Source organism: Microcaecilia unicolor, chromosome 9 (assembly GCF_901765095.1).
Source record: "Microcaecilia unicolor chromosome 9, aMicUni1.1, whole genome shotgun sequence".
Classification (NCBI taxonomy): Eukaryota; Metazoa; Chordata; class Amphibia; order Gymnophiona; family Siphonopidae; genus Microcaecilia; species Microcaecilia unicolor.
The window spans coordinates 88,320,229-88,346,415 of NC_044039.1; the positions used below are offsets into that span (position 1 = coordinate 88,320,229).

General features: G+C 44.3%; 1 protein-coding gene across 1 annotated transcript in view; it reads left to right on the forward strand.

The window, feature by feature from the left end:
• The window catches only part of RYR3 (ryanodine receptor 3), a 743,078-nt gene that overhangs the window by 559,637 nt on the left and 157,254 nt on the right, over nt 1–26,187 (forward strand). The window contains 3 exon segments of the mRNA XM_030213678.1: nt 7,686–7,733; nt 9,736–9,835; nt 22,280–22,359. Of these exon segments, the coding sequence (XP_030069538.1) occupies nt 7,686–7,733; nt 9,736–9,835; nt 22,280–22,359 (228 nt within the window).

Sequence of the window (26,187 nt, forward strand, 5' to 3'; positions counted from 1 at the left end):
AAAGTTTACAATAGTTAAAACATTTAGTACAAATACATTTAAATTCAATAAAAACAAAATATAAAAAATAAGCTAAAATTAAAAAAAATGAAACACAAAGCCACAAACCCCCCAAATTCTGAGCTATCTAATTTCAATAGAATAAACCAAATTTAGGCAAGAAACTGGGAATAAAAATCTTTTCACCTTTTTCCCTAAAAGTCCAGTTCACTCTCTGTTTCAACTAACAGCATTTTCCATGAAGTGGGGGAAACAATCAAGAACCACATTTTCCTCACTATAGCTTCACTAACAGACAACTTTGACTCGAGTACAAAGATTATGAGGGTAGGTACCATTAAATGGAACCTGTGAGATACGCTAGGTGATTAAAGTCTAAAATTGTAAAAGTCAAAACTACAGTTTTAAACTGAACTCTCTGCAGCAAAGGCAGCCAATAAAACTTATGGAACATTTTACTAGAGGTTGATACGTTTTTGCACATACTGCAGTCTGGTTCAATCAATGGTACTAAGCCATGCAGACTATTGCAATGGACTTTATGCGGGATGCAAAGAACAACTCATAAAGAAACTACAGGCTACTCAAAACACAGCAGCCAGGCTCATATTTGGAAAATCGTGATTCGACAGCGCCAAACTGCTACGAGAAAAACTGCACTGGCTCCCAATCAAAGAACGTATTACTTTCAAAACCTGCACCCTGGTCCACAAGATTATCTATGGCGAAGCACCGGGTTATATGTCTGACCTTATAGACCTACCAAAAGAAACACAATTGGATCATCATGATCATACCTAAATCTTCACCACCCCAGCTGCAAGGGACTCAAGTATAAATCAATCCACGGATCCAGCTTCTCCTATATAAGCACGCAACTATGGAACGCATTACCAAAAGCCATAAAGACAACACACGACCACCTCAACTTCCGGAAATCACTAAAGACCGACCTGTTCGAGAAGGCATACTTTACTGATCCAACTTAAGTGCCCGGACTGAGCAGCACAACGAAACCATAACCTGCAACGAACATTATATAACTCTTCTTCTCTCGATTCTGTTATGTGTCTATAACACATACACCTCATTCTCTACCACATCACTCTGTATTTGTTTCATCACCGGAGACGGCTTACGCCTCATGGTGCTATGTAAGCCATATTGAGCCTGCAAATAGGTGGGAAAATGTGGGGTACAAATGCAACAAATAAATAAATAAGAGCAACACTTAAGGTATGGTAAGCGCCACAGCCTATGCTATAAATACAGGAGGTATGTCCATACTGCACACACTCATGTTCCATGCCTCAGTAGATAGTGCCAATGCAGGGGATTTTGACTGCAAATTTTATTTTAAGCAGCTTTGGGCTGTGGCCATGCTACCTGACTGCCAGCAGCATGACTGCACTTAATAGCATCACTTGTGGTGGGGTTAAATGCAGCCCAGCTATTGCCAGTTGTAACATCTACCACTCAGTAAGGTATTGTGTAATAGCTATTATTGCCAACTACACCTCTCCTCCACCTAGATCCTGCCCCAAATCTGCTCCAAAACACATTAGGCACATACTGCAGGAGTTGTACCATATAGTAGTTTTTACCAAATGATAGCTGTTATTGTAGGCCTGAGCTAACAGTTACCGCATATTAAAACCTGTGGTAAATACTTATTGCACTTTAGACAAAAGGGCCCCTTTGTCAATAAAGGCTCAGTACTCTGTCTTCTATTATAACCATAAATTGTTTGTGCTGCTACATTTTGAATGACTTCTAACTGTGTATTGGAAAAGTCGAATACACTAATCACAAAAGCCTGCATGTCTGTATGCAGAGCTGACCATTCCAGAAATAGGGAGAGATGTTTTAACAATCTCTGCTTAAGATAGGCTTGTTGCATCACTGACTTAATTGGAGGGACCAAGGAGCCTTCCAAATTTAGGATTATCCATAAATTGAGTCCTTCATAAGTATAACAGTTCCCTCAATTATAGGCCTCATACTTTTCTGAGACCAGCCTTTATTCTCCAAACATACTGCTTCCAATTTCTGCGGGTTGATAGCCAGATTACTGGCATTTATTAACTGTCCAATTGGCGGTAAACATACATTAAAATAAATATACCTCTTTTATATTTCCAAACTACAATGCTTGATTCACTTAATAGCTTCTGCCACTAGGCCATTAGGGGCTTCAAATATTGCTTCACCAGTGTGCAAAGAGTGGGAAATGACCTGCTGTAAATTCAGCCCAATGAATCCATGCAATTAAATAATGTGTTACCTGGTCTGCTGTTATGAAGTCTTGGGAGATTTGGGGATTTTGTCAGTCTCCCACTTAAGGTGAAATCTGTAGTACCCAAACTGGTGTGAAAGAGGAGTAGCTTACCTGTAATGGGGGTTTTCTATTAGACAGCATTTGTGCATCAATGCCATACCCCTCGCTGCCCATTAACGAAAATCCCTTGAGCCTAATCCCGGGGGGAAGTCTGCATTGACCATGAGGCAAATATCTCGAGCAATGGACGTGAAGTTCAAACCGCTTGTAGAAAAGATTCCAGGCCCATCAAACTTGTTGGATTACTACATGAGCTCATAGGAAATAAATGGGCTTCGTTGCATTTGCTGCTCTGGAATCGTTGGCTCAGTTTTGTAAAACAAGCCCTAAATTTACAGATGACACAAAACTATTCAAAGTTGATAAAACACACGTGAACTGTGAAAAATTGCAGGAAGACCTTAGGAAGTTGGAAGACTGGACATCCAAATTGCAGATGAAATTTAAAGTGGACAAATGCAAAGTGATGCACAATGAGAAGAATAATCTAAATCATAGTTACATGATGCTAGGGGTCCACCTTAGGAGTCAGCACTCATGAAAAAGATGTAGGTGTCATTGTAAGCAATATGCTGAAATCTTCTGCCCAGTGTGCAGCAGTGGCCAAAAAAGCAAACAAGATGCTAGAAATTATTAGGAAAGGGATGTAAAATAAGACAAATAATATTATAATGCCTCTGTATCGCTCCATGGTATAACCTCACCTTGAGTACTGTGTGCAGTTCTGGTTACCGTATCTCCAAAAAGATATAGCGAAATTAGAAAAGGTTCAAAGAAGGGCAAACAAAATGATAAAGGGGAAGGAATTCCTCTCTCATGAGGAAAGGCTAAAGAGGTTAGGGCTCTTCAGCTTGGAAACGAGACAGCTGAGGTGGGGATATGGTAGAAGTCTACAAAATCCTGAGTAATGTGAATTGATATTTTCTCTTTCAAAAATTGCAAACACTGAGGAACACTCAATTAAATTGTATGGTAATACTTTTAAAACAAATAGGAGGAAATATTTTTTCACTCAACACATATTTAAGCTCTGGAACTCATTGCTGGAGGAGTGGTTACAACAGTTAGCATATCTGAGTTTAGAAAAAGGCTTGGACAAGTTCTTGGAGGAAAAGTCCATAGTCTGCTATTGAGACAGACATGGGGGAAGCCACTGCTTACCCTGGGATAAGTAGCATGGACTGGCCACTATTGGAAAGTGGAAACTGGGCTAGATGGGCCATGATCTGACCCAGTATGGCTATTCTTATGTTCTTAAGGAAGAATGGTCTGAGGACCAGACTGACTGTAGAGGTGATATCAGGTACTGAGGATACCTTTGTGGAACAATTAGTTTTGGTTGGAGCTATTGATGGGATAACTATGGTGGTACTTCCACTACTAGAAGAATGGCAGCACTATCCTGTACAATGCATTTCAAAAGCTGAATTAAGTCACTGTGCACAATGTTTTGTGAAGTGAATCCTGGCACAGCAAGGGGGCACTGGAATGAGGAACTGCATGGATTTCTCAGGGTCTATGCCTACGGCCTTATTCTGCTTTACAGAGGAGCCCTCATTGAAGTCAGGCTGGGGTAATTTTGTGCTTTTTCTGAGCTGTGTCAGTATGAGACGGTTGATGGTCTGTAATCATACCTTTTTTGCTGCTACTGCTAGAAGTGCATTCTTTCCCTTTGTCTGCCTTAGGCTGGGCATTTTTAAGGGAGGTGTGTTTTTAATTTTCTTTGTATTTTCCCAATGTTTGTTCCACTGAGGAGGAGTCATCGCTGCTGTTTCAAAAATCAAAAGTAGTTGGGGAGGGGAGTAGAACCACAGTCCCGATTTTAAGGGCTTTGCACCCCAGAGCCCCCTACTGCCTGTGGCTTTGCAGATATCTTCCAGTTATCAGTAGAAAGGCCAATAAGGAAACAGTATGATGATGGAAAGTGAAAGTGAAATGGAGTGGTTGCTTACATAAAGGAGAGATCTCATAACCTAGAATCAGGCATTTAGCTGAAGAATGAATTTCTTGATGTTTAAAAGCTGACAGGTTCAAGGAGGTTATGAGGAGATCTGTTGACATGTCCTGCAAACATTGTAGACTGATGGGAGGTGCTTGAGGTAATACAGGAACCCCTGCGCAGGCTCAGAAAATCAGACTTTTCTAAGCTAGAGGAGAGATCCAGCATGTAATACTCCATCAGTAATGTTATCATGGAGTGTGCCTTCATCCCCCTGCTTGTCTATGGGGAACTAACAGAACAGGAATTGAGACCAGCAAGCTAAAACTTCTATTCACCACACTGAATGTCATGTTATCCGTCCAGTACCTCCATATTAGTTGGGAGGCTCAGTTACAATCTGTTCTGTTCCATTCTTTCAATAAGGGCCCCTTTTACAAAGCAGCACTACCGATTAGTGGCGTTCTGAGTGCAAAGAAAGCCCTTCAATTTCCATGGGCTTCTTCGCATTCAGCGCATGCTAACCGATAGCACAGCTTTGTAAAAGGAGCCCTTAATCTCCTGTGATCTCCAACATACCTTATCAGACTCGTTTGTGCAGCTTGGTCTGCAGTCATGATGACTGAAGATGGAGGAGAAACAGGAGATTTAAGTAGACAGCATTTTTTAAAATTAAAACTAAGCAAAATCAATGCTTTAAATCTGTTAGTCCTGAATAAATATTTATTACGTCAGTCATAGCTCCCAGCTAAACAGACATAAGGAACTCCTGTGGTTATCCTGATACTTCCTGTACCCATATAGTAACTATAAGTTTATACTTGTCACAAACCTCTTCCACTATCTTTCTTAGGTCTCATAAAGTCAGGCAACAGTATTCCTCATATATCACAGCCTTCAGATCACCAGTATCTACAGCAGTGCTCTTCGCTAATTTAAAGTGGGAGTGACTTAGAGGGGCATAATCGAATGTCGCCGGCGAAATAGATTGCCGGCGATGTATTTTGGCAGCGGCGCAACAGCTGGCTGGAACCGTATTATCGAAAGAGATGGCTGGCCATCTTTTTTCCAGATAATACGGTTTAGCCCGGCCAAATGCCAGAGTTCGCCGGGTTTGAGATCGCCGGTTTTGTTTTTCAGCGATAATGGAAAAAAATGCCGGCCATCTCAAACCCAGCGAACTCCAAGGCATTTGGTCATGGGAGGAGCCAGCATTTGTAGTGCACTGGTCCCCCTCACATGCCAGGACACCAACCGGGCACCCTAGGGGGCATTTCTAAAAATTTTTACAAAATACCAAAAAAGCTCCCAGGTGCATAGCTCCCTTACCTTGGGTGCTGAGCCCCCCAAATCCCCCCCAAACCCACTCCCCACAACTCGACACCATTACCATAGCCCTTATGGGTGAAGGGGGCACCTACATGTGGGTAAAGTGGGTTTTTGGGGGGATTTGGAGGGCTTAACATTTACCACCAGAAGTGTAACAGGTATGGGGGGATGGACCTGGGTCTGCCTGCCTGAAGTGCACTGCACCCATTAAAAACTGCTCCAGGGACCTGCATACTGCTGTCAGGGAGCTGGGTATGACATTTGAGGCTGGCATACAGGCTGGTAAAAAAAGGTTTTGATTTGTATTTTTTTTAGTGTGGGAGGGGGTTGGTGACCACTGGGGGAGTACAGGGAGGTCACCCCCCATTCCCTCCGGTGGTTATCTGGTCAGTTGGGGCACCTTTTTGAGGCTTGGTCGTGAAAATAAAAGGACCAAGTAAACCTGGCGAAATATTGCTTAACGCCGCTTTTTTTTCCATTATCCGCGAAAGCCGGCCATCTGGTAGCCACGCCCATGCCCGCCCATGTCCCGCCTTCACTACGCCGCCAACACGCCCCCTTGAACTTTCACCGGCGATGCTGTCAAAAAAGCCACTTTCGATTATACCGATTTCGCCGCTTTTTGAGAGATCGCCGGCCATTTCCCAATTTATGTCGGGAAATGACCGGCGATCACTTTCAAAAATAAGCCTGTTAGGGTCCAAAAGAGCTGAATCGGGCCACGACACCACTCAGTATGTACCAACACCCAACTGAAAATAAAATAACTTTTCCTACCTTTGTGGTCTGGTGATTTTATTTTTACCTTTTACTTTGTTTTAATAGTCTTCTTCCCAGCCTCTGGTTCTGTTTCCCTCTGTCTATGCTCCTACTTCCAGGCCCTCCTGTCCATTTGGTATTTCTTTTCTGTCTTTATTTCTTTTTCTCTTCTGGTCCTACATTAATCTTTGGCACTTATCTTTCATGTTCCGCTTTCTTCCATTTCTCATCCTCCTTCTCAGATCTGTCTAATTTTCCATCCCTTCCCTTCTCCTTCATCAATGTGCAGCATCTCCTTTGTCTCTCTTTTCTTCCTGCCCTTCCATCCATGTGCAACTTTTCCTCATCTCTGCTCTTCCTATCTATGTGTAGCATTGCCTCTCTGTCTCCCTATCCCCCCTTTTACAGCCTTTCCCCTCTGTGTCCCAGTCCCTATGCTGCCTCCCTGTCCAGCATCTCTTTCCTGTCCCTCTCATATCCAGTTTCTCCCTTCCTCCATTCCGGGGGCCAACATCTCTCCATCTTGCTCTCCTGAACCTTCTCTCATGGTTCAGCATTTCTCACTTCGTCCATCTCTCTGTGCGTCCAGCTCCTCTCCCCCTCTCTTTCTGCTCCCTCCCTTAATCCAGTCTAGTCTGGCCTCTCTCTCCCCCACCCCACTCCCCACCCCACAGGTTTAGCACCTCTCTCTACCTCCTCCTCTCTCCACTCCAGCCTATGGTTGTGCAAAGTTGCTGTCTTTGCCAGTTTTGCCAGTGGCAATTAATCTAGGCTGCCTACAGCTGGACCCTCTGCTGTATCCCACCCATGGAGCATCAGAAATTTGTAACAGAAGAAAGGTCCCCAGGGCCGGCCGGAAGCATCCTTTTTTAATCAATGCTGGTGAAGACAGCAAGTTTGGAGGATTTGGGAGGGTGGCAGTGAGTGGTAGATTGAGAGATAGTTTGAAGGTGAGTGTACATGTAAGTGGAGATGGGCAGAGCATGGGTGGGTTGCAGAGTTACATGCATAAATTATAGAAAATTATAATTTACTTGTGTTTCAGCAAGTTGTGTGAACATTTACATCAGCTTCTAAGACTGATGTAAGTTTGTACCTAAACTATAGGGATATATTATCTAAATATAGGTGTACTATTACAGAATTGCCTTCTACATGCATGCATGTTGGCATATGTGCATAAAATGATTTTATAAAGTTACCCCTCCCCCCTTTCCCAATAGCTAACAATTCCCTGTTGCAAGGTGCAGTAGAGCTACCCTAATAAATGGTTAGGGATTTTGTTGAAGTCAAATACTGACTTCCCCATTTCTCTTTCAGAGCTGCGAAAGTGAGGAGGAAAATGAAGAGAAAGAGAAGACCTTTGAAGTAAGTATGATTTGTTAAAATGAGGACCGTGAAAGTAGTCTATACTGGTTAGTACAAAGGCAACGATAAACAATATGTGACTGTCTCTGGGAAAACGTGACTGAAGTATCAGATCCATAATGATGAGAATGGTAAATTTTTCATGTCATGGGTCCATAAACAGTCTGAAAAAGTTACATGTTTGAACTTCTGTAACTTTTTTACTGTTATGTTACCGATTGTTTGCTGTTAGCGAATCCATTAAAACCTCATTTTTTGTTTCTGATAACTTTAGTCACCTTATCCCAGAGATGGTTGCATATATAGAACTAAGAAATAAAATGTTTAATGTCAATAACATAGCTCAGATTTATATTGCAACAGGTCAAAAGGTAACACTGCTGTGACATATAGAAAGATGAATCAGGTATGGATGAGAATGAATATGGGTGACTGTAGAGTGGCATGAGACATTGGAGTAGCCAAAGATAACACTAGATTGTTGGATTGCACATTTATATTGCAGATTTAATTGTTTATTGTATTGATACTGATTCCTGATAAATAAAAATATATTTAAAGAAAGCACAAGGTAATTGTCCTTTTACTGAGGTGCGCTGATACATTTAGCGCACGTTAATGATTAGAGCATGCTAAATGCTAAGACGCTCATTATATTCCCATGGGCATCTTATCATTTAGCACACCTTAGTAAAAGGACCCCTTAGTGCGTATATGCACTATGCATTTTTCTATAAAATAGGGCATTAGTGTGTAATTGCAAGGAGAAGTACACATGGGCGGAGCATGGGAGGGGCACATGTGTCTACACCTTATGGTCATAACTTATAGCATATTATAAGTTAAGTGCATACCTTGGTCCACGTAGGCATGAACATTTACACCTCTCAATGTCAGTATTCTATAGTATCAGCTTGGTGTATAGATGAGGGTGGGGCTGGGGTGGAGAGTGGGTGTGTTCTATGCTAATCAGTTACTGGCAGATGATCAAAAGCAAACGCCGGTGCTAGAGGCTGTTAGTGCCATACTAGCGCCAGAGTTTGCTACCACCCAATGATCAGAGCCCTCGACCGTGTGAAACAACGCGCTCGAGGGCTCTTAGCGCAAGTAGCATGCAAATGCATGCTAAACAGGGCTCAGCACAAGTAGCTTGCAAATGCATGCTAATCAGCGCTTAACGCATTCATCCCCAATGATCAGCGTCCAGCGCGCCAAAGATTGGGTCGCTGGCTGCAACAAACCCTATGCCAGCTCCGAGCTGGCGTTAGGGTTTCCAGATCATTGGGGAGCAATGGTGAGCCCTGTCCAGCATGCATTTGCATACTGGCAGGCCCCCATTCCCCCCTACAGCAAACCTGCCAGCGAGGGCAGTTGAGGACGTCCAAATTTTGGACATTTTTGCAATGGTCAGTTAAGGACGTCCAAAATTGGATGTTTATATGATAAAGACGTCTTTCTCATAGAAACATCCAATTTTGGATGTCCTTAACTGCCCATTGCAGAAACATCCAAAATTTAGATGTCCTCAATTGCCCCGTCACAGAAATGTCCAAATGTTGGACGTCCTCAACTGCCCCGTCGCTATACCTCCGACACCCCCTTGAAATTTGGCTGTCCCTGCAACAGGGCAGTTGAGGATGTCCATCTTCCGATTTAAAGATGGGCGTCCTTCTCTTTTCATTGGTCTCCAGCCCAAACCTGTCAAACAAGTGCGGGAGGATTGTGCTAAGCGCATGCTCTGGCACAATTCTCCCGCACTTCTACCCCATAATCAGAGAAAATTGCGCTGCTTAAATTTGCATTCATTATCTCTGATCATAGGTCTAATAGTGCCCCGCGCTGTTCCAGCGCTATTTTAGAGCGCTGTTTGGAACAGCACGGGGCTTTTGATCATCTGCCTGTTAGTGTGTGAGCATAGCTAAGAACTAAGGCCACTTTTTACCACAGTTTGGTAAAAGGGCCCCTTTATAATAATAGAACTGAAAGATATTCTTTATTTTAGGAAAAAGAAATGGAAAAACAGAAAACACTTTATCAGCAAGCTCGCCTCCATGAGAGGGGAGCAGCAGAGATGGTTCTGCAGATGATCAGTGCAAGCAAAGGTAGGTGATACAGTAGAGCAAGAATATAATACTTGCAAAGTTTGGAGCTATAGGAACAGAGAACCATATGATCGATGGTAACACTATCATTATGTGCTAGCTAATCTGCTACACTCCTCCCGACAGGGCTTATGTGTTTGCAGTGCTCTCTGTCCTTCATCTGGCATCCTTTTGTTATTTGGGTCTGAGTATTTGGAATTCTCTGTCAAACAAACAAAAGTGAAAGTCACCAAAGAAATGTAGAAGACAGTAAATAAAGTCAATATACCAATGATGAAGTTTATCACATTTGTTTATTCATAATTAGTTAAACCTCAATGCAACTGAAAACATCAGACCCAACATGGGCCGTGTTTTGACATGCAAGCCTTCTTCAGGGGTCCTTTAAAATTTGCACAGATAAATAGAAAAAAAAGTTGGAGGTTAAACCCAAATGGAGGATGGCAAAGTATCCTTGCAGTTTACAGAAGAACTTCAGTGCACTCATCCAGCACTACACCATACAAATGCTGGATAAGTGCATTGCAGTTTTTTTGTAGACTACAAGGCTACTTTGCCACCCTCCATCTCTAACTTTTTTTTTATTAATTTTTTTTATTTATCATTTTACTTAATTACATTCACATTTATCACGTAAATGTAAGGAAAAATAGAAATTAATATAAGGAAAAAGAAAAAACATTTTCTCTCAACAATATATATAATTGTCCACAATTGGAGGACCCAAGATCAGGAAAACAATCTCAAAGAAAATAAGAAAAACACCAAGTGGTTAATCTTACAAATTCATATTTTCTGAGGGAGGAAGGTTAATCGGTAATTGCAGCCGGTACAGTGGTAACTAAAGGAAGTTGCTGCAGAGGGTTCTTCATCTGTTCTTTTAACTCCACAAACTCTTGTAATTTCTTGGGTTCAACAAATAAGTAATAAGGAAATAAAACACTTACAAGGGAATCGCTCTAGGAAGGTCCCACCTAGGGCAATGATTCCTGGCTTAAAAGCCAAGAGTTCACACCTCCCAGTCTGCGATTCCCTTGATATATCAGGAAATATATTTATCTTTGAGCCCAAAAAAGCCAATAGTTCACACCTCCCAGTCTGCGATTCCCTTGATATATCAGGAAATATATTTATCTTTGAGCCCAAAAAACTATCAGCCATGTATCGGAAATACAATTTCAAAACATTGTTCCTATCTAAATCAAAGGCAAAAGTCACTAGTAATATCTAATATAATAAAACGCACCCTCAACGTTCTGAGGACAACGTTCTGTGAAGCCCTGAAGCCTTGAAGCCTGAAGCCTGAAGCCTTGAAGCCTTGAAGCCTTGAAGCCGTCTTTGCCCTGCCCTCGCCTCAAACCAAACAAATCCGGAAGCGAAGCGTCAGGGAAGGAGGCGGCGCTCCCGACGTCTAGCCTTCCCTTCGCTGTGTTCCGCCTTCAAAAGAAGGCGGGAGACAGCGAAGGGAAAGCAAGACATCGGGAGCGCCGCCTCCTTCCCTGACGTTTCGCTGCACGAACCGCCACGGAGGTAAAGTTAAAACGAAGAAGAAAAAAAAAAAGGGATGCATGGATGCGAAGGGGGGGGGCATGGATGCGAAGGGGAGGACATGGATGCGAAGGGGGGGGGGAGAAGAGGGCGGGCCAGGCTGGGACATGGGAGAGAGAGGAGCATGGATGCGAGGGGGGGGTCATGGAAGGGAGAGAGGGGACTTGCTGGAAAAGGATGAATGGAGGCGGCAGGGGACAGAGGAGCATGGATGGGCATGGATTGGGAGGGCAGGGCTCAGGGAGAGAGGGGAATTACTGGAAATGGATGAATGGAGGGGGCAGGGGACAGAGGAGCATGGATGGGCATGGATTGGGAGGGCAGGACTAAGGGAGAGAGGGAATTTGCTGGATAGGGATGAATAGAGGGGACAGATGGGCATGGATGGATATGGATTGCAGGTAGGGTTACCATATTGTGTCCTCTGAAAAAGAGGACACATGCCACGTCCCCTGCCACGCCCCCACCACACCCCCTTCCCGCCCACAGCACATCTCTTTCGGATCCTCATCCTGCCCCCTATTCCCCTCCCCGACCCCAGTGATGACTTTGGTACAAGGCATAATCCTACTGTCTCTGTCAGTCTTCCTGCCACTCTGCTGACACATCACCTACTCTTCCTTCCTTGCTACTTCCTTTTTACTTTACATTCTATTATTATGCAGCCTGCAATTTACTTGTGTATTCATACAGTATCATCCTTTGCATTTGTAGCAAAGTACTTGTACCCCACACAAGACCTGGGAAGGAGGCAGCCAGGAGCCACTGGGGAGATAACCTACTGAGTATAGTAGGAAAAGAAAGTACAACAGGAAAAAGCAGAGGTCCCCCTTGACTGGATGTGAGGGAGAGGGAGGATCAGCGTTGCCCTTAGAAAGCCCTAGAAAGCTTAAGAGCAGAGAATTGGAGGGATCTGACTGTAAATAAGATGCAGGCTAGTCCCCTACAGAGAGACAGATGACTCTAGAAGGACAACAGGTTCAGCAGTCCTAGAAGCAGCTGAAGAAATCTCAGGTATTGGGAAAAGTATTAATCTTCTTACCTCATTGTTATGGCGGCGGCTAAGGGCAGCAAGCAAGGGGCACAAGACTAGAAGACCAGACCGTCCTCAGACGCTGCAGCCTCGTACTCGTTGACGTCGACTCTGTTATTATGGCGGCGACTGAAGAGAAGGCGGCAGGCTGCAGTAGCAGTAAGCCGCTGCGCCTGCGTGCAGTGTGCAGGATCATCACATCAGCTGATGCTGATCAGCAGGCAGGCGCTGGCTGGCACGCACAAGCACAGACGCTGCCTCTAGCCTGCCTGCGTCGGCCCCACGCCGCCACGCGTGCATCAGAGGAGGAGTTAGGTGAGGTCGGACTCGTCAGAGGATTGTGTGTGTCTTTTTGAGGGCACCGTCGGGAGTTCGGGGTGGATTTCAGCATTTCCTTGATTTGTCGGGGTTTCTCGGGTCATCACACTGTGTGATGACCCAAGAAACCCGGACAAATCAAGGAAATGCTGAAATCCGCCCGGACTCCCGACGGTGCCCTCAAAAAGAGGACTTGTCCGGGGAAATCCGGACGAATGGTAACCCTAATTGCAGGGCAGGCCTCAGGTAGAGAGGGCAATTGCTGGATAGGGAAAAATGGAGGGGCCAGGTGACAGATGAGCATGGATTGGAAGGGCAGGACTCAGGGAGAGGGAAATTGCTGGATAGGGATGAATGGAGGGGACAGATGGGCATGGATGGATATGGATTGCAGGGCAGGCCTCAGGCAGAGAGGGGAAATGCTGGATAGGGAAAAATGGAGGGGCCAGGTGACAGGAGCATGGATGGGCATGGATTGGAAGGGCAGGACTCAGGGAGAGGGGAATTGCTAGATAGGGATGAATGGAAGGGACAGATGGGCATGGATGGATATGGATTGCAGGGCAGGCCTCAGGCAGAGAGGGGAAATGCTGGATAGGGAAAAATGGAGGGGCCAGGTGACAGAGGAGCATGGATGGGCATGGATTGGAAGGGCAGGACTCAGGGAGAGGGGAATTGCTGGATAGGGATGAATAGAGGGGACAGATGGGCATGGATGGATATGGATTGCAGGGCAGGCCTCAGGTAGAGAGGGCAATTGCTGGATAGGGAAAAATGGAGGGGCCAGGTGACAGATGAGCATGGATTGGAAGGGCAGGACTCAGGGAGAGGGAAATTGCTGGATAGGGATGAATGGAGGGGACAGATGGGCATGGATGGATATGGATTGCAGGGCAGGCCTCAGGCAGAGAGGGGAAATGCTGGATAGGGAAAAATGGAGGGGCCAGGTGACAGGAGCATGGATGGGCATGGATTGGAAGGGCAGGACTCAGGGAGAGGGGAATTGCTAGATAGGGATGAATGGAAGGGACAGATGGGCATGGATGGATATGGATTGCAGGGCAGGCCTCAGGCAGAGAGGGGAAATGCTGGATAGGGAAAAATGGAGGGGCCAGGTGACAGATGAGCATGGATTGGAAGGGCAGGACTCAGGGAGAGGGGAATTGCTGGATAGGGATGAATGGAGGGAACAGATGGGCATGGATGGATATGGATTGCAGGGCAGGCCTCAGGCAGAGAGGGGAAATGCTAGATAGGGAAAAATAGAGGGGCCAGGTGACAGAGGAGCATGGATGGGCATGGATTGGAAGAGCAGGACTCAGGGAGAGGGGAATTGCTGGATAGGGATGAATGGAGGGGACAGATGGGCATGGATGGATATGGATTGCAGGGCAGGCCTCAGGCAGAGACGGGAAATGCTGGATAGGAATGAATGGAGGGGGCAGGTGACAGAGAAACATGGATGGCCATGGATTGGGAGGGCAGGGCTCAGGGAGAGGGGAATTGCTAGATAGGGATGAATGGAAGGGACAGATGGGCATGGATGGATATGGATTGCAGGGCAGGCCTCAGGCAGAGAGGGGAAATGCTGGATAGGGAAAAATGGAGGGGCCAGGTGACAGAGGAGCATGGATGGGCATGGATTGGAAGGGCAGGACTCAGGGAGAGGGGAATTGCTGGATAGGGATGAATAGAGGGGACAGATGGGCATGGATGGATATGGATTGCAGGGCAGGCCTCAGGTAGAGAGGGCAATTGCTGGATAGGGAAAAATGGAGGGGCCAGGTGACAGATGAGCATGGATTGGAAGGGCAGGACTCAGGGAGAGGGAAATTGCTGGATAGGGATGAATGGAGGGGACAGATGGGCATGGATGGATATGGATTGCAGGGCAGGCCTCAGGCAGAGAGGGGAAATGCTGGATAGGGAAAAATGGAGGGGCCAGGTGACAGGAGCATGGATGGGCATGGATTGGAAGGGCAGGACTCAGGGAGAGGGGAATTGCTAGATAGGGATGAATGGAAGGGACAGATGGGCATGGATGGATATGGATTGCAGGGCAGGCCTCAGGCAGAGAGGGGAAATGCTGGATAGGGAAAAATGGAGGGGCCAGGTGACAGATGAGCATGGATTGGAAGGGCAGGACTCAGGGAGAGGGGAATTGCTGGATAGGGATGAATGGAGGGAACAGATGGGCATGGATGGATATGGATTGCAGGGCAGGCCTCAGGCAGAGAGGGGAAATGCTAGATAGGGAAAAATAGAGGGGCCAGGTGACAGAGGAGCATGGATGGGCATGGATTGGAAGAGCAGGACTCAGGGAGAGGGGAATTGCTGGATAGGGATGAATGGAGGGGACAGATGGGCATGGATGGATATGGATTGCAGGGCAGGCCTCAGGCAGAGACGGGAAATGCTGGATAGGAATGAATGGAGGGGGCAGGTGACAGAGAAACATGGATGGCCATGGATTGGGAGGGCAGGGCTCAGGGAAAGAGGGGAATTGCTGGAAAAGGATGAATGGAGGGGGCAGGGGACAGATGGCCATGGATTGGGAGGGCACGGCTCACACTCTCTCTCTCATATACAATGTCTTTCTGACTCTCACTCTCACACACTCTGTCTCACACTGTATCACATTCACTCTCTATGTGCCACACAGTCACTCACACACTCGCTTGGTCTCATACACACACTCTCTCTCACACTGTGTCTCACATACACACTTGCACACACTCTCATTCTCACACACACACTCTCTCACAAACACACTCACACCCAGACTCACTCTCTCTCTCACACACTCACACTTTCACTCTGACTCTCAAACAGTCACTCTCACATACACTCTCCCAAACATACACACTCCAAGGAAAACCTTGCTAGCGCCCGTTTCATTTGTGTCAGAAACGGGCCTTTTTTACTAGTAACTCTATATATAGAGTATTTTAGGAAAATTTATCATTCTCAAGTTATTTTTCCTTAATTGGTTCTCCAGAAGTTCCACTTTTTTACAAGAAACATGACTGTCCTTCATTACCAGATTAACTGATTTACGTAGAGAAACCATTTCCGTAATCAAAGTCTCTATTTTTATATCTTGGACTTCCACTTTGTTAGATAAGTATTGATATAATCACATATTTATTCCTGAAAAATTTTTGACATCTGAAGAAGAGAATTATTCACACTCTGCAGCACTTCCCATAGTGCGTCCATTATGACATTTTTTGGCTTCACCAGGTCGAATTTCTCCACAGAAACCGCTCCAGATATCTTCGGGGGGGGGGGGGGGGGGGGGAGAGCTCACTCTCCAATCCCCCAGTTGGTTTATTATTTGGAGTCAATGCTGCGCCAGGACCTCCTTGGATCGTGTGAAAATCCTAACCCACTTCGGGCATTTCCACTGTCGACCTCCATAGCGAAGCGTTACTGTTTCCGGGTCTTGGAGAGGTCATGCCAACAGGGGGACTCAAAGTCACTCCCTCTCCACTGAGATTTGGCGATAAAGCCTTGCTGTTCCCCGAAGCAGGAACCGATATCCCCGATGTTATGACCCCGAATCTCTCCAAAGTAGACTAAGAAGTGGTGGGAACCCCAGCCGTGTTCGAGGAGGACAACACCACGGCTTTGCCTTTTTTCTTCCCCATTCTCTGGGGAGCGTGCCTACTTCTTCAGGTATTCTGGTATAAAACGGGAACTCAACTAACGTACGTCCTCCCTCGACGCCATCTTGGATCCTCCAGTTTGGGACACTCTTTGTCTGGTTTCTCCATCTCTAACTTTTTATCTATGCAAGTTTTAGAAGACCCCTGAAGAAGGCTTATGTGCCAAAACACAGCCCGTGTTGGGTCTGATGTCTTCAGTTGCACTGAGGTTTAACCAATTATGAATAAATAAATGTGATGGACTTCATCATTGGTATATTGATTTTATTTACCGTCTTGAGCATTTCTTTGGTGACTTCCACTTTTGGTTTGTTTGTCTGTTGACTCCTTGTGGAAGATTTTTGTTTTCCTATTTTTGTGGCTATTTGGAATTCTCTGCAACAGTCTTTGAAAGAAGAAATGAATCAAAAAAACAACAGGGCAGTCTATCTGCAAAATCCAAGATGGTGATGAAAAAAAGCAGAACAGACAAAATAAAAGTCCAGAGTCAATTTATTGATGGTCTAAAATTCAACAACTCCCAACACAGGCTGTTTTTACCCCACTCATGGGCTGCGTCAGTAGCTACAGTCAAACATGAATACATACATGTCAAATAAAGTACATACATAAATAATGCAAATAAATTATATTAAAATACATACATAAATAATACAAATAATGTATATTAAAACCATGACATATAAAAGAGTACAACATAAACATAAAGTATCTGTATATAAAAAAAAAAAAATAGAAAGAAAAAATTGCATACCAATCAGTATTGAAACCTGGACACATCCACATGTAATATATGTAAATAGTTCCATTTCAGTGTTGCAACTAAAATATATATATATATATATATATATATATATATATATATATATATATATATATATATATATATATATATATATAACAAAAAATCATAAAAATTGAAAATAATTATTGAAAATAAAAATCGAGCTGCATCTGGATTTGAAGATAGCTGCTAAGAATCAAGAATATGAGCCTATTTTTCAATATCAGAGCCAACACTTAAAATAAACACGCCATGGTAACGTCTAACAGCATCTTAGCTCATAAATAACAGCGTGTAGACTTAATGGCAGATGATAACAACGAACCAAATATGAAGTAATTTCTTTAAAAAGCCACACGATGGTAGCATTTAACAACATCTCTATGAATAATATGAAGATATAAAATGTACCAGCAAAAACCACAGGATGGTAGCATCTCACACTGTCTCTGCTTGTCAGAATGGAGGCTGATCCCACTATTAATTTACTTTGTATTTATGTTGTACTCTTTTCATTTTCAAGTCAATGTATGTCATGGTTTTAATATACATTATTTGCATTATTTATGTATATATTTTAATATACTGTATTTGCATTATTTATGTATATACTTTATTTGACATTTATGTTTTCATGTTTGATTGTAGCCCCTGACGCAGCCCATGAGTAGGCGAAACACAGGCTGTGTCGGGCATTGTTGGATTTTAGACCATCAATAAATTGAGAAGAAATGAAGAAATACTTGTAAGTTAGGAAACAGTTGAATTGCAAATCAGGAAAATATAGTATTGGCCTTATTAGATATTAAAGCTTGATATGTTAAAAAGGTTTAATATGGGCCATAAGGCAGTAAAATAACTATATCTCACAATGTTTAGTTAACTTCTTTTTAACACAAGAAGGTTCACAGAGTCCTACAGGCAGATCACATGGCTGCATTTCCTGCCAAACAGACAGATTCTACCAGAGCAGTATGGAAAAGGCAAAAATCTTTTATTTTCAAAATTCAGTAGTTTTCATGTTTCAGCAACTTAGCAGATCATCTTTTTTCATTGTTGCTTTCCAAATCTATCAGATGCATTTTTGGTACTACAGATTGCTGAGAAGTGCTGCTTCTTATTTCTCTTCTTTACACTTTATGGCGAAACTCCTTAGTATTATCCCAGTTATATTTTTGCTAATATTCTAGGCAGTAGGATTATGAAGCCAAAATATTTTTATTTGTTTAGTTTCCCATGTTGTGTACAGGAATTTTTGTTTATTTACATTTTTATTTTTTTCACTTTGGGGGTAATATCTTAACTATGGTGCACTCTTTGTAAATAGAGCAACCTATTCACGAAAGGTGTGCACTCTTTCCTGATAGTGTACGAATAATACATGCACGCACTATAGGGAACATTTGCACATTCCTTTGAAAGAGTGCTTGACAGATTCAGCTTCAGTAGTTGGAGAACAAGGCCAGCGATGGACAGACTTCTTCAATGTGTGCCCTGAAAATGTCAAGGACAAATCAAGATCAAGTATATGTATGTAGAAACACATCATACCTTATACTATGAGTTTATCTTGTTGGGCAGACTTGATGGACCTAACAGGTCTACGTATATCTGCTGTCATCTACTATGTTACTATCCTGCTTATTTTCGAAGGAGAAGGGCGGCCATCTTCCAACACAAATCTCCTAATGCCAGCCAAATCAGTATAATCGAAAGCCGATTTTGGCCGGCTTCAACTGCATTCCGTCACAGGGCTGGCCAAATTTCAAGGGGGCATGTCGGCAGTGTACCGGTGGGACGAGGGCATGGTTAAGAGATGGCCGGCCTCGGCCGATAATGGAAAAAAGAAGGCCGGCCCTCACGAGCATTTGGCCGGCTTTACTTGGTCCCTTTTTGTTCATGACCAAGACTTGAAAAGGTGCCCAAACTGACCAGATGACAACCGGAGGGAATCGGGGATTACCTCCCCTTACTCCCCCAGTGGTCACCAACCCCCTCCCACCCTAAAAAAAAAAAATTAAAACACATTTTTTTGCCAGCCTCTATGCCAGCCTCAAATGTCATACCCAGCTCCATCACAGCACTATGCAGCTCCCTGGAGCAGTTTTTAGTGGGTACTAACTGCAGTGCACTTCAGGCAGGCGGACCCAGGCCCATCCCCCCCTACCTGTTACAGTTGTGGTGGTAAACGGAAGCCCTCCAAAACCCACCCGAAACCCACTGTACCCACATGTAGGTGCCCCCTTCATCCCTAAGGGCTATGGTAGTGGTGTACAGTTGTGGGGAGTGGGTTTTGGGGGGGGGGGGGTTGGGGGCTCAGCACCCAAGGTAAGGGAGCTATGCACCAGGGATCATTTTGTGAAGTCCACTGCAGTGCCCCCTAGGGTGCCCGGTTGGTGTCCTGGCATGTGAGGGGGGATCAGTGCACTAGGATTGCTGGCTTCTCCCAAGACCAAATGGTTTTACCAAAGGGAAATCGTGCCAAACGAATCTCATTGAATTCTTTGATTGGGTGACCGGAGAATTGAACCGTGGACGTGCTATAGACGTAATCTACTTAGATTTCAGCAAGGCTTTTGACACGGTTCCCCACAGGAGGCTCTTAAATAAACTGGATGGGCTGAAGATAGGACCCAAAGTAGTGAACTGGATTAGGAACTGGTTGACGGACAGGCGCCAGAGGGTGGTGGTGAATGGAGTTCGCTCGGAGGAGGGAAAGGTGAGTAGTGGAGTGCCTCAGGGATCGGTGCTGGGGCCGATTCTGTTCAATATATTTGTGAGTGACATTGCCGAAGGGTTAGAAGGTAAAGTTTGCCTATTTGCGGATGATACTAAGATTTGTAACACATTGGACACCCCGGAGGGAGTGGAAAACATGAAAAAGGATCTGAAAAAGCTAGAAGAATGGTCTAAGGTTTGGCAATTAAAATTCAATGCGAAGAAATGCAAAGTGATGCACTTAGGGAGTAGAAATCCAAGAGAGGCGTATGTGTTAGGCGGTGAGAGTCTGCTAGGTACGGATGGGGAGAGGGATCTTGGGGTGATAGTATCTGAGGATCTGAAGGCGATGAAACAGTGTGACAAGGCGGTGGCTGTAGCTAGAAGGTTACTAGGCTGTATAGAGAGAGGTGTGACCAGCAGAAGAAAAGAGGTGTTGATGCCCCTGTACAAGTCGTTGGTGTTCAGTTTTGGAGGCCGTATCTTGCTAAGGATGTAAAAAGAATTGAAGCGGTGCAAAGAAAAGCTACGAGGATGGTATGGGATTTGCGTTACAAGACGTATGAGGAGAGACTTGCGGACCTGAACATGTATACCCTGGAGGAAAGGAGGAACAGGGGTGATATGATACAGACGTTCAAATATTTGAAAGGTATTAATCCGCAAACGAACCTTTTCCGGAGATGGGAAGGCGGTAGAACGAGAGGGCATGAAATGAGATTGAAGGGGGGCAGACTCAAGAAGAATGTCAGGAACTATTTTTTCACGGAGAGGGTGGTGGATGCTTGGAATGCCCTCCCGCGGGAGGTGGTGGAGATGAAAACGGTAACGGAATTCAAACATGCGTGGGATAAACATAAAGGAATCCTGTGCAGAAGAAATGGATCCTCAGGAGCTTAGCCTAGAATGGGTGGCAGAGCTGGTGGTTGGGAGGCGGGGCTAGTGTGGGCAGACATATACGGTCTGTGCTGGGGCTGGTGGTTGGGAGGGGGGACTAGTGCTGGGCAGACTTATACGGTCTGTGCCGGGGCTGGTGGTTGGGCGGCGGGGATAGTGCTAGGCAGACTTATACGGTCTGTGCCAGAGCCGGTGGTGGGTGGCAGGGATAGTGCTGGGCAGACTTATACGGTCTGTGCCAGAGCTGGTGGTTGGGAGGCGGGGTTGGTGGTTGGGAGGTGGGGATAGTGCTGGGCAGACTTATACGGTCTGTGCCAGAGCTGGTGGTTGGGAGGCGGGGTTGGTGGTTGGGAGGCGGGGATAGGGCTGGCCAGACTTATACGGTCTGTGCACTGAAGAGGACAGTACAAATAAAAAAAGTAGCACATATGAATTTATCTTCTTGGGCAGACTGGATGGATCGTGCAGGTCTTTTTCTGCCGTCATCTACTGTTACTATGTTACTATGTTTGGATTTGGCCGGGTTTGAGATGGCCGCCATTAGTTTCCATTATCGGCAAAACCAATGGCGGCCATCTCTAAGGCCGGCCCAAATGTTGCGATTTGGCTGGCTCTGACCTTATTATCGTAACGAAAGATGGCCGGCCACCTTGTTTCGATAATACAGTCGGGTACGCTGCTTTATGGGGCCTTCATTACAGATGGCCGGCCCCGTTCAATTATGGCCCTCCACGTTGTGTTACTAAATAGCAGTCCTATCTTTGAGTTGGCAAAAAAAAAAAACCCTCTGGATAGTCAATGCTCGTCACTGAAAATGACCCAGCATTGAATATCCGGGGTCAGTGCCAATTGTGGCACTTATGCGGGCTGCCTCCTGCTGTCTCAATATCAGGTTCCTAGAATATACTTCTAAGCAATATTAGAGCAGACCTTTTCCGTAAATAAACTTCTTTTCATGCATATAAATGGCTTTTGAAATTACCTCCGTGAGTATTTTTATAGCAGGTCACCTGGGTAGGGAGGGCAAGTAGGGCACATAGGTTTCGCAGATAAAATGAAGCCACAGGATCTTGTGTAAATGTTCATACATAAAAAAGACAAGAAACGCATGCCTTTATATAAAGTATGTGTGTAATTCACAACTGCACTTCCAGTCTTCCCAAACTGCACTCTTGACCACACCTGTACTCGAGCTGAATAAAAGTAAACACGTTCTTGTCATTGCTTGTACTTTTATGTGAGGGGTAATTTTATAGGAAGTCTTTGACACAATATATAGTCATAGATAAAAGATAAACTCCTTATAAAATTACCCTCAATGTGAGCAAAAGTAGGCCGTGTCAGGCCACAGGTGAATAAAGTCATGAAAGGTAAGAGATACAGAGAGGAAGATAAAGTGAGTAAGGAAGTAGATATGGGGAGACAGGCAATTAACCTGTGTTATCTGTATGTCTCTGCATTTCTTTTTGCTATGACAGGTGAACTGAGCTCCATGGTTGTGGAAACATTGAAGCTTGGCATTGCTGTTCTTAATGGTGGAAACACTGTGGTGCAGCAGGTAACTATCCTAAAGTTTTCTATACAGTTAGGGGTGCATATTCAAAGATCTGAGTGCCTAATACAAGGAGCTAAGGGCTTCTTTTACAAAGCCACGCTAGCGATTCCCACGCGACAAATGAGAGGAAGCCCATAGGAATTGAATGGGCTTCCTCTCATTTGCTGCACCGAGAATCGATAGCGCGACTCTATAAAAGAGGCCCTACATGCATAGATCTGCCAAAGTGACACCCCACCCCACTCCCACCCCCACCACCATACTTAATGCCTGAATTTTGACATGTAAATATCTAAATTCATATGTCTCAAAACAGGCAGAAAGTTGAGGAAGGGAAATTAAGCACCTAATTTAAATTCCTAAAATTAGACTTAGGGATAGCTGCCCTAAACCTATGGTAATTGTCTTCTGATTGCCTTCATCTCCAATCAGTAATGTATGAGATGATATCTATCTTGTGCAACCTACAGCAATATTCTAAAAAAAGGGGAAAAGGTGTTCTAAGATCATATTTTACTATCCTTCCCAGTACAGTATTCTGAGTATAATTGTATAAATCATTTTTGTGTGTAAAATGCTGATTTACATCCGTAAATCACCTTACTATAGTTCATTTGTTTGTTTACCGGATTGGCGATTGCCTTTACGGACTGATGTTAGCCACATTGAGCCTGTCAACGGGTGGGAAAATGGGTATAAATGTTATAAATAAATAAATAAACAGCAATAGATTTATATATTGTCTGTGCCGTTAGCTCAAGATCAAAAGATTATGTGAATTACATACAGTATATAATGAATAAAAATTAAAAAGAACCCAGAAATAGGTTTAATATTAGTTGCAGGAAACCAGATCTTCGGTTTTTTTTTCTGAAACTTAAATAATTAGCCTCACTTCTGGTAGACACGTACAGGGATGGAATTTCGGCAGAGCACAGGTAGAGTTGGCAAATACACATGTAGATTATAAAATTCTCTAATCTATGTGGATATTTGAATAATCTAGGCACAGACATTAACACTTGCACAAGAGCAAGATTTCTGTCGCTTACACTAGTAATTTATAAAGATACATAGGTGCCTATAAGGTACATTTTCAAAAAGTCATCTAAGTCAAAATTGGGACGTCCTGCTTATAATGTCCAAAAAAAATGTCTCACAGCCAGTTTCAAACAGGAAAAATGTTTAGATTTTCTGTTTGAAAATGGCTGTGAGATGGATGTTTTTATGATGAGGACATCCAAAATGAATAGCCCTTTTCTGAAATGAAACATCCAACGTATGAACAGCAAATAGCCATGGATAGGGACATCTGTCATCATTTTGAGAAAGATGCCCACACAGATGTCCAGGCAGAGCAGAGGGGTTGAAACCCCACTTTAACTCTTTTGGGTCTTTTTACCAAGCTGTGGGAAAAAGGGCCCTGCGCTAGCAGCGGGGGCCGTTTTTCCTGCGTGTTAGGGCCCTTTTTATCGCAGCAGGTAAAAAAAGCCCCCAGCACACGTGACCATGTGGTAAGAGAACTCTTAACGCATGGCCATGTGGCAGGGAGGCCTTACCACCACCATTGAGGTGGCGATAAGGGCTCCCGTGCTAACCCGGCGGTAACCGGGCAGCGCGTGGCGATGCCCGATTACTGCTGGGTTATCACCACAGAAACCATTTCCAGGGGTTTTCTTTTTCCCCCAGAAATGGTGCGCGCTCAGGGCAGGACTACCGCCGGCGGCCACATTGGACTGGCGGTAGTCCTGGAAGAGCGAGCTGTAAACCCGCGTTGGTCTTACCGCCGCTCTGTAAAAGGGCCCCTTATTTTGGAATTGTGAGCCCTCTAGGAACAGAAAAATACCTGCTGTACCTGAATGTACACCACTTCATTAGCCTTTAGTCTTGCAGGTGGCTTATATATTTAGGTACAGTAGGTATATTTCTGTTTCTTGAGTGCTCACAATTATTAAAAAAAAAAAAGAGCTGAAATGGAATTTAAACCAGGGTCCCTTTCTTTAAAGTGCACTGTACTAACCACTAGGCTGCTCTTCACACTTGCTTTGGTCAGAATGCCTGTAATAACTGAGGCGGTCATAGAGCCTGGTATTCTTTTCCAGTTTCACTTTCAGGGGAGAAGGAGGAGGATAGTAACCACTGGGGAATTATGGAGGGGTCATGCCTTCAATCCTTGCTGTGGTCAGCTGCTCAATCAGAGCAACTTTTTTTACCCAGGACATGATTGAAACAGGTCTAAGTTAGGACGTGCAAAATCTAAGACTTGGACATTTCTTGCCATTTGATTATCACTACTAGATGTCCTGTTTCTGGGCCCTCCCTAGTCCTGCCCAAAACATGCCTCCTACCTGACCCCAACACGCCCCCTTTCTGTTTCGACTTGGGCGTGCCTAACACTAGGACGTCCTTGACCCATAATCAAAAGAAACAAGGACGTCCATGACGAACACTTGGATGACTTTACCTGGTTGTGTTTTCTTACGACCAAGGCACAAAAAGGTGCCCAAAATGACCAGATGACCACCGGAGAGAATTGGGGATGACCTCCCCTTACTGCCTTAGTGGTCATTAACCCCCTCCCAGGGGGACCAGTGCACTACAAATGCTGGCTCCTCCCACAACCAAATGGCTTGCATTTGGTTGTTTCTGAGATGGACGTCCTTGGTTTCAGAAATGACCAAGTCTAGGGACGACCATCTCTAAGGACAACCAAATTTCAGGATTTGGAAATACCAGACCGTATTATCAAAATGAAAGATGGACGTCTATCTTGTTTCGAAAATACGGGTTTTCCCGCCCCTGGATGGGGACGTTTTGCAAGGACATCCAAATCGAAATGAGGATGTTGCTTTCGATTATGCCCCTCTATGTGTCTTTATAAAATAGTGCCTAATAGATATCTACTTGTCCTTTAAACCGAATGACCTTTTGTAAAATTACCCTCTAAAAGGCTAACCATAGAGAAACCATTCTTGTGCAGAAAAATAAAACAAAAAACCAACAAAAAGTGGAGAAACTAGATCCACTATGTGAATAAAAATAGAGGAACAGCAAAAGAGTAGCGAGATCAACACGACACTCCCAAGACATCGTAGGAGTAATCAAAATGTTTTATTGAATAAAAGTTAAAAAGACTCGACAAGGAGCTGTGTTTCGGCAAGAAAACGCCTGCTTCAGGATTCTGTTGTGTAAACCAATGAATGGAACACCACAAGTGAGGCAGCCAAATCTATAGATGAATGCGCTTAAAAAACAAACAAAACTGGAACTGGAAACAACCGCAGTATCGCTATATAAATAAATGAAAAGGTCTCGCTGGGCAGCCTATTAACTTTCTGGAATGTCCACTAATCCTAATATTGTAGAACGGGTAAATAACCACTATATATTTTTTTTTCTAACCAGCTAATTGAACCTTCTAAGTAGGGTACAATCTAACTTCAGAAATAATGCAGATCTAACAAACATAAAAAATTCTTGGCTTAAGAGCAACTTTTATTGTTTCTCAATGTAAGTAAAACCGAGGCCATTCAACTCCCCCCCCCCCCTCCCCCCTGGTAGTCTATCCCCTTTTGGGACACCATTAGAATTGTAGAAATCGCCTCTGATTTGAAACTCTGAAATCTCTGATAGACTCAGTATTCTGATCCTCCTTTTTTGCACTCCATCTCACATGTATTTTCCAACAGGGAATACAGTAGGATTTCCTGTTCAAAAATACATGAGATGGACATCCATGTGCTGAGGACATCCAGCATGAACAGCCATTTTGTAAATTGGAACATCCAACATCTGAACTACAAAAATGGGACAAGGACGTCTGTCTGGCAG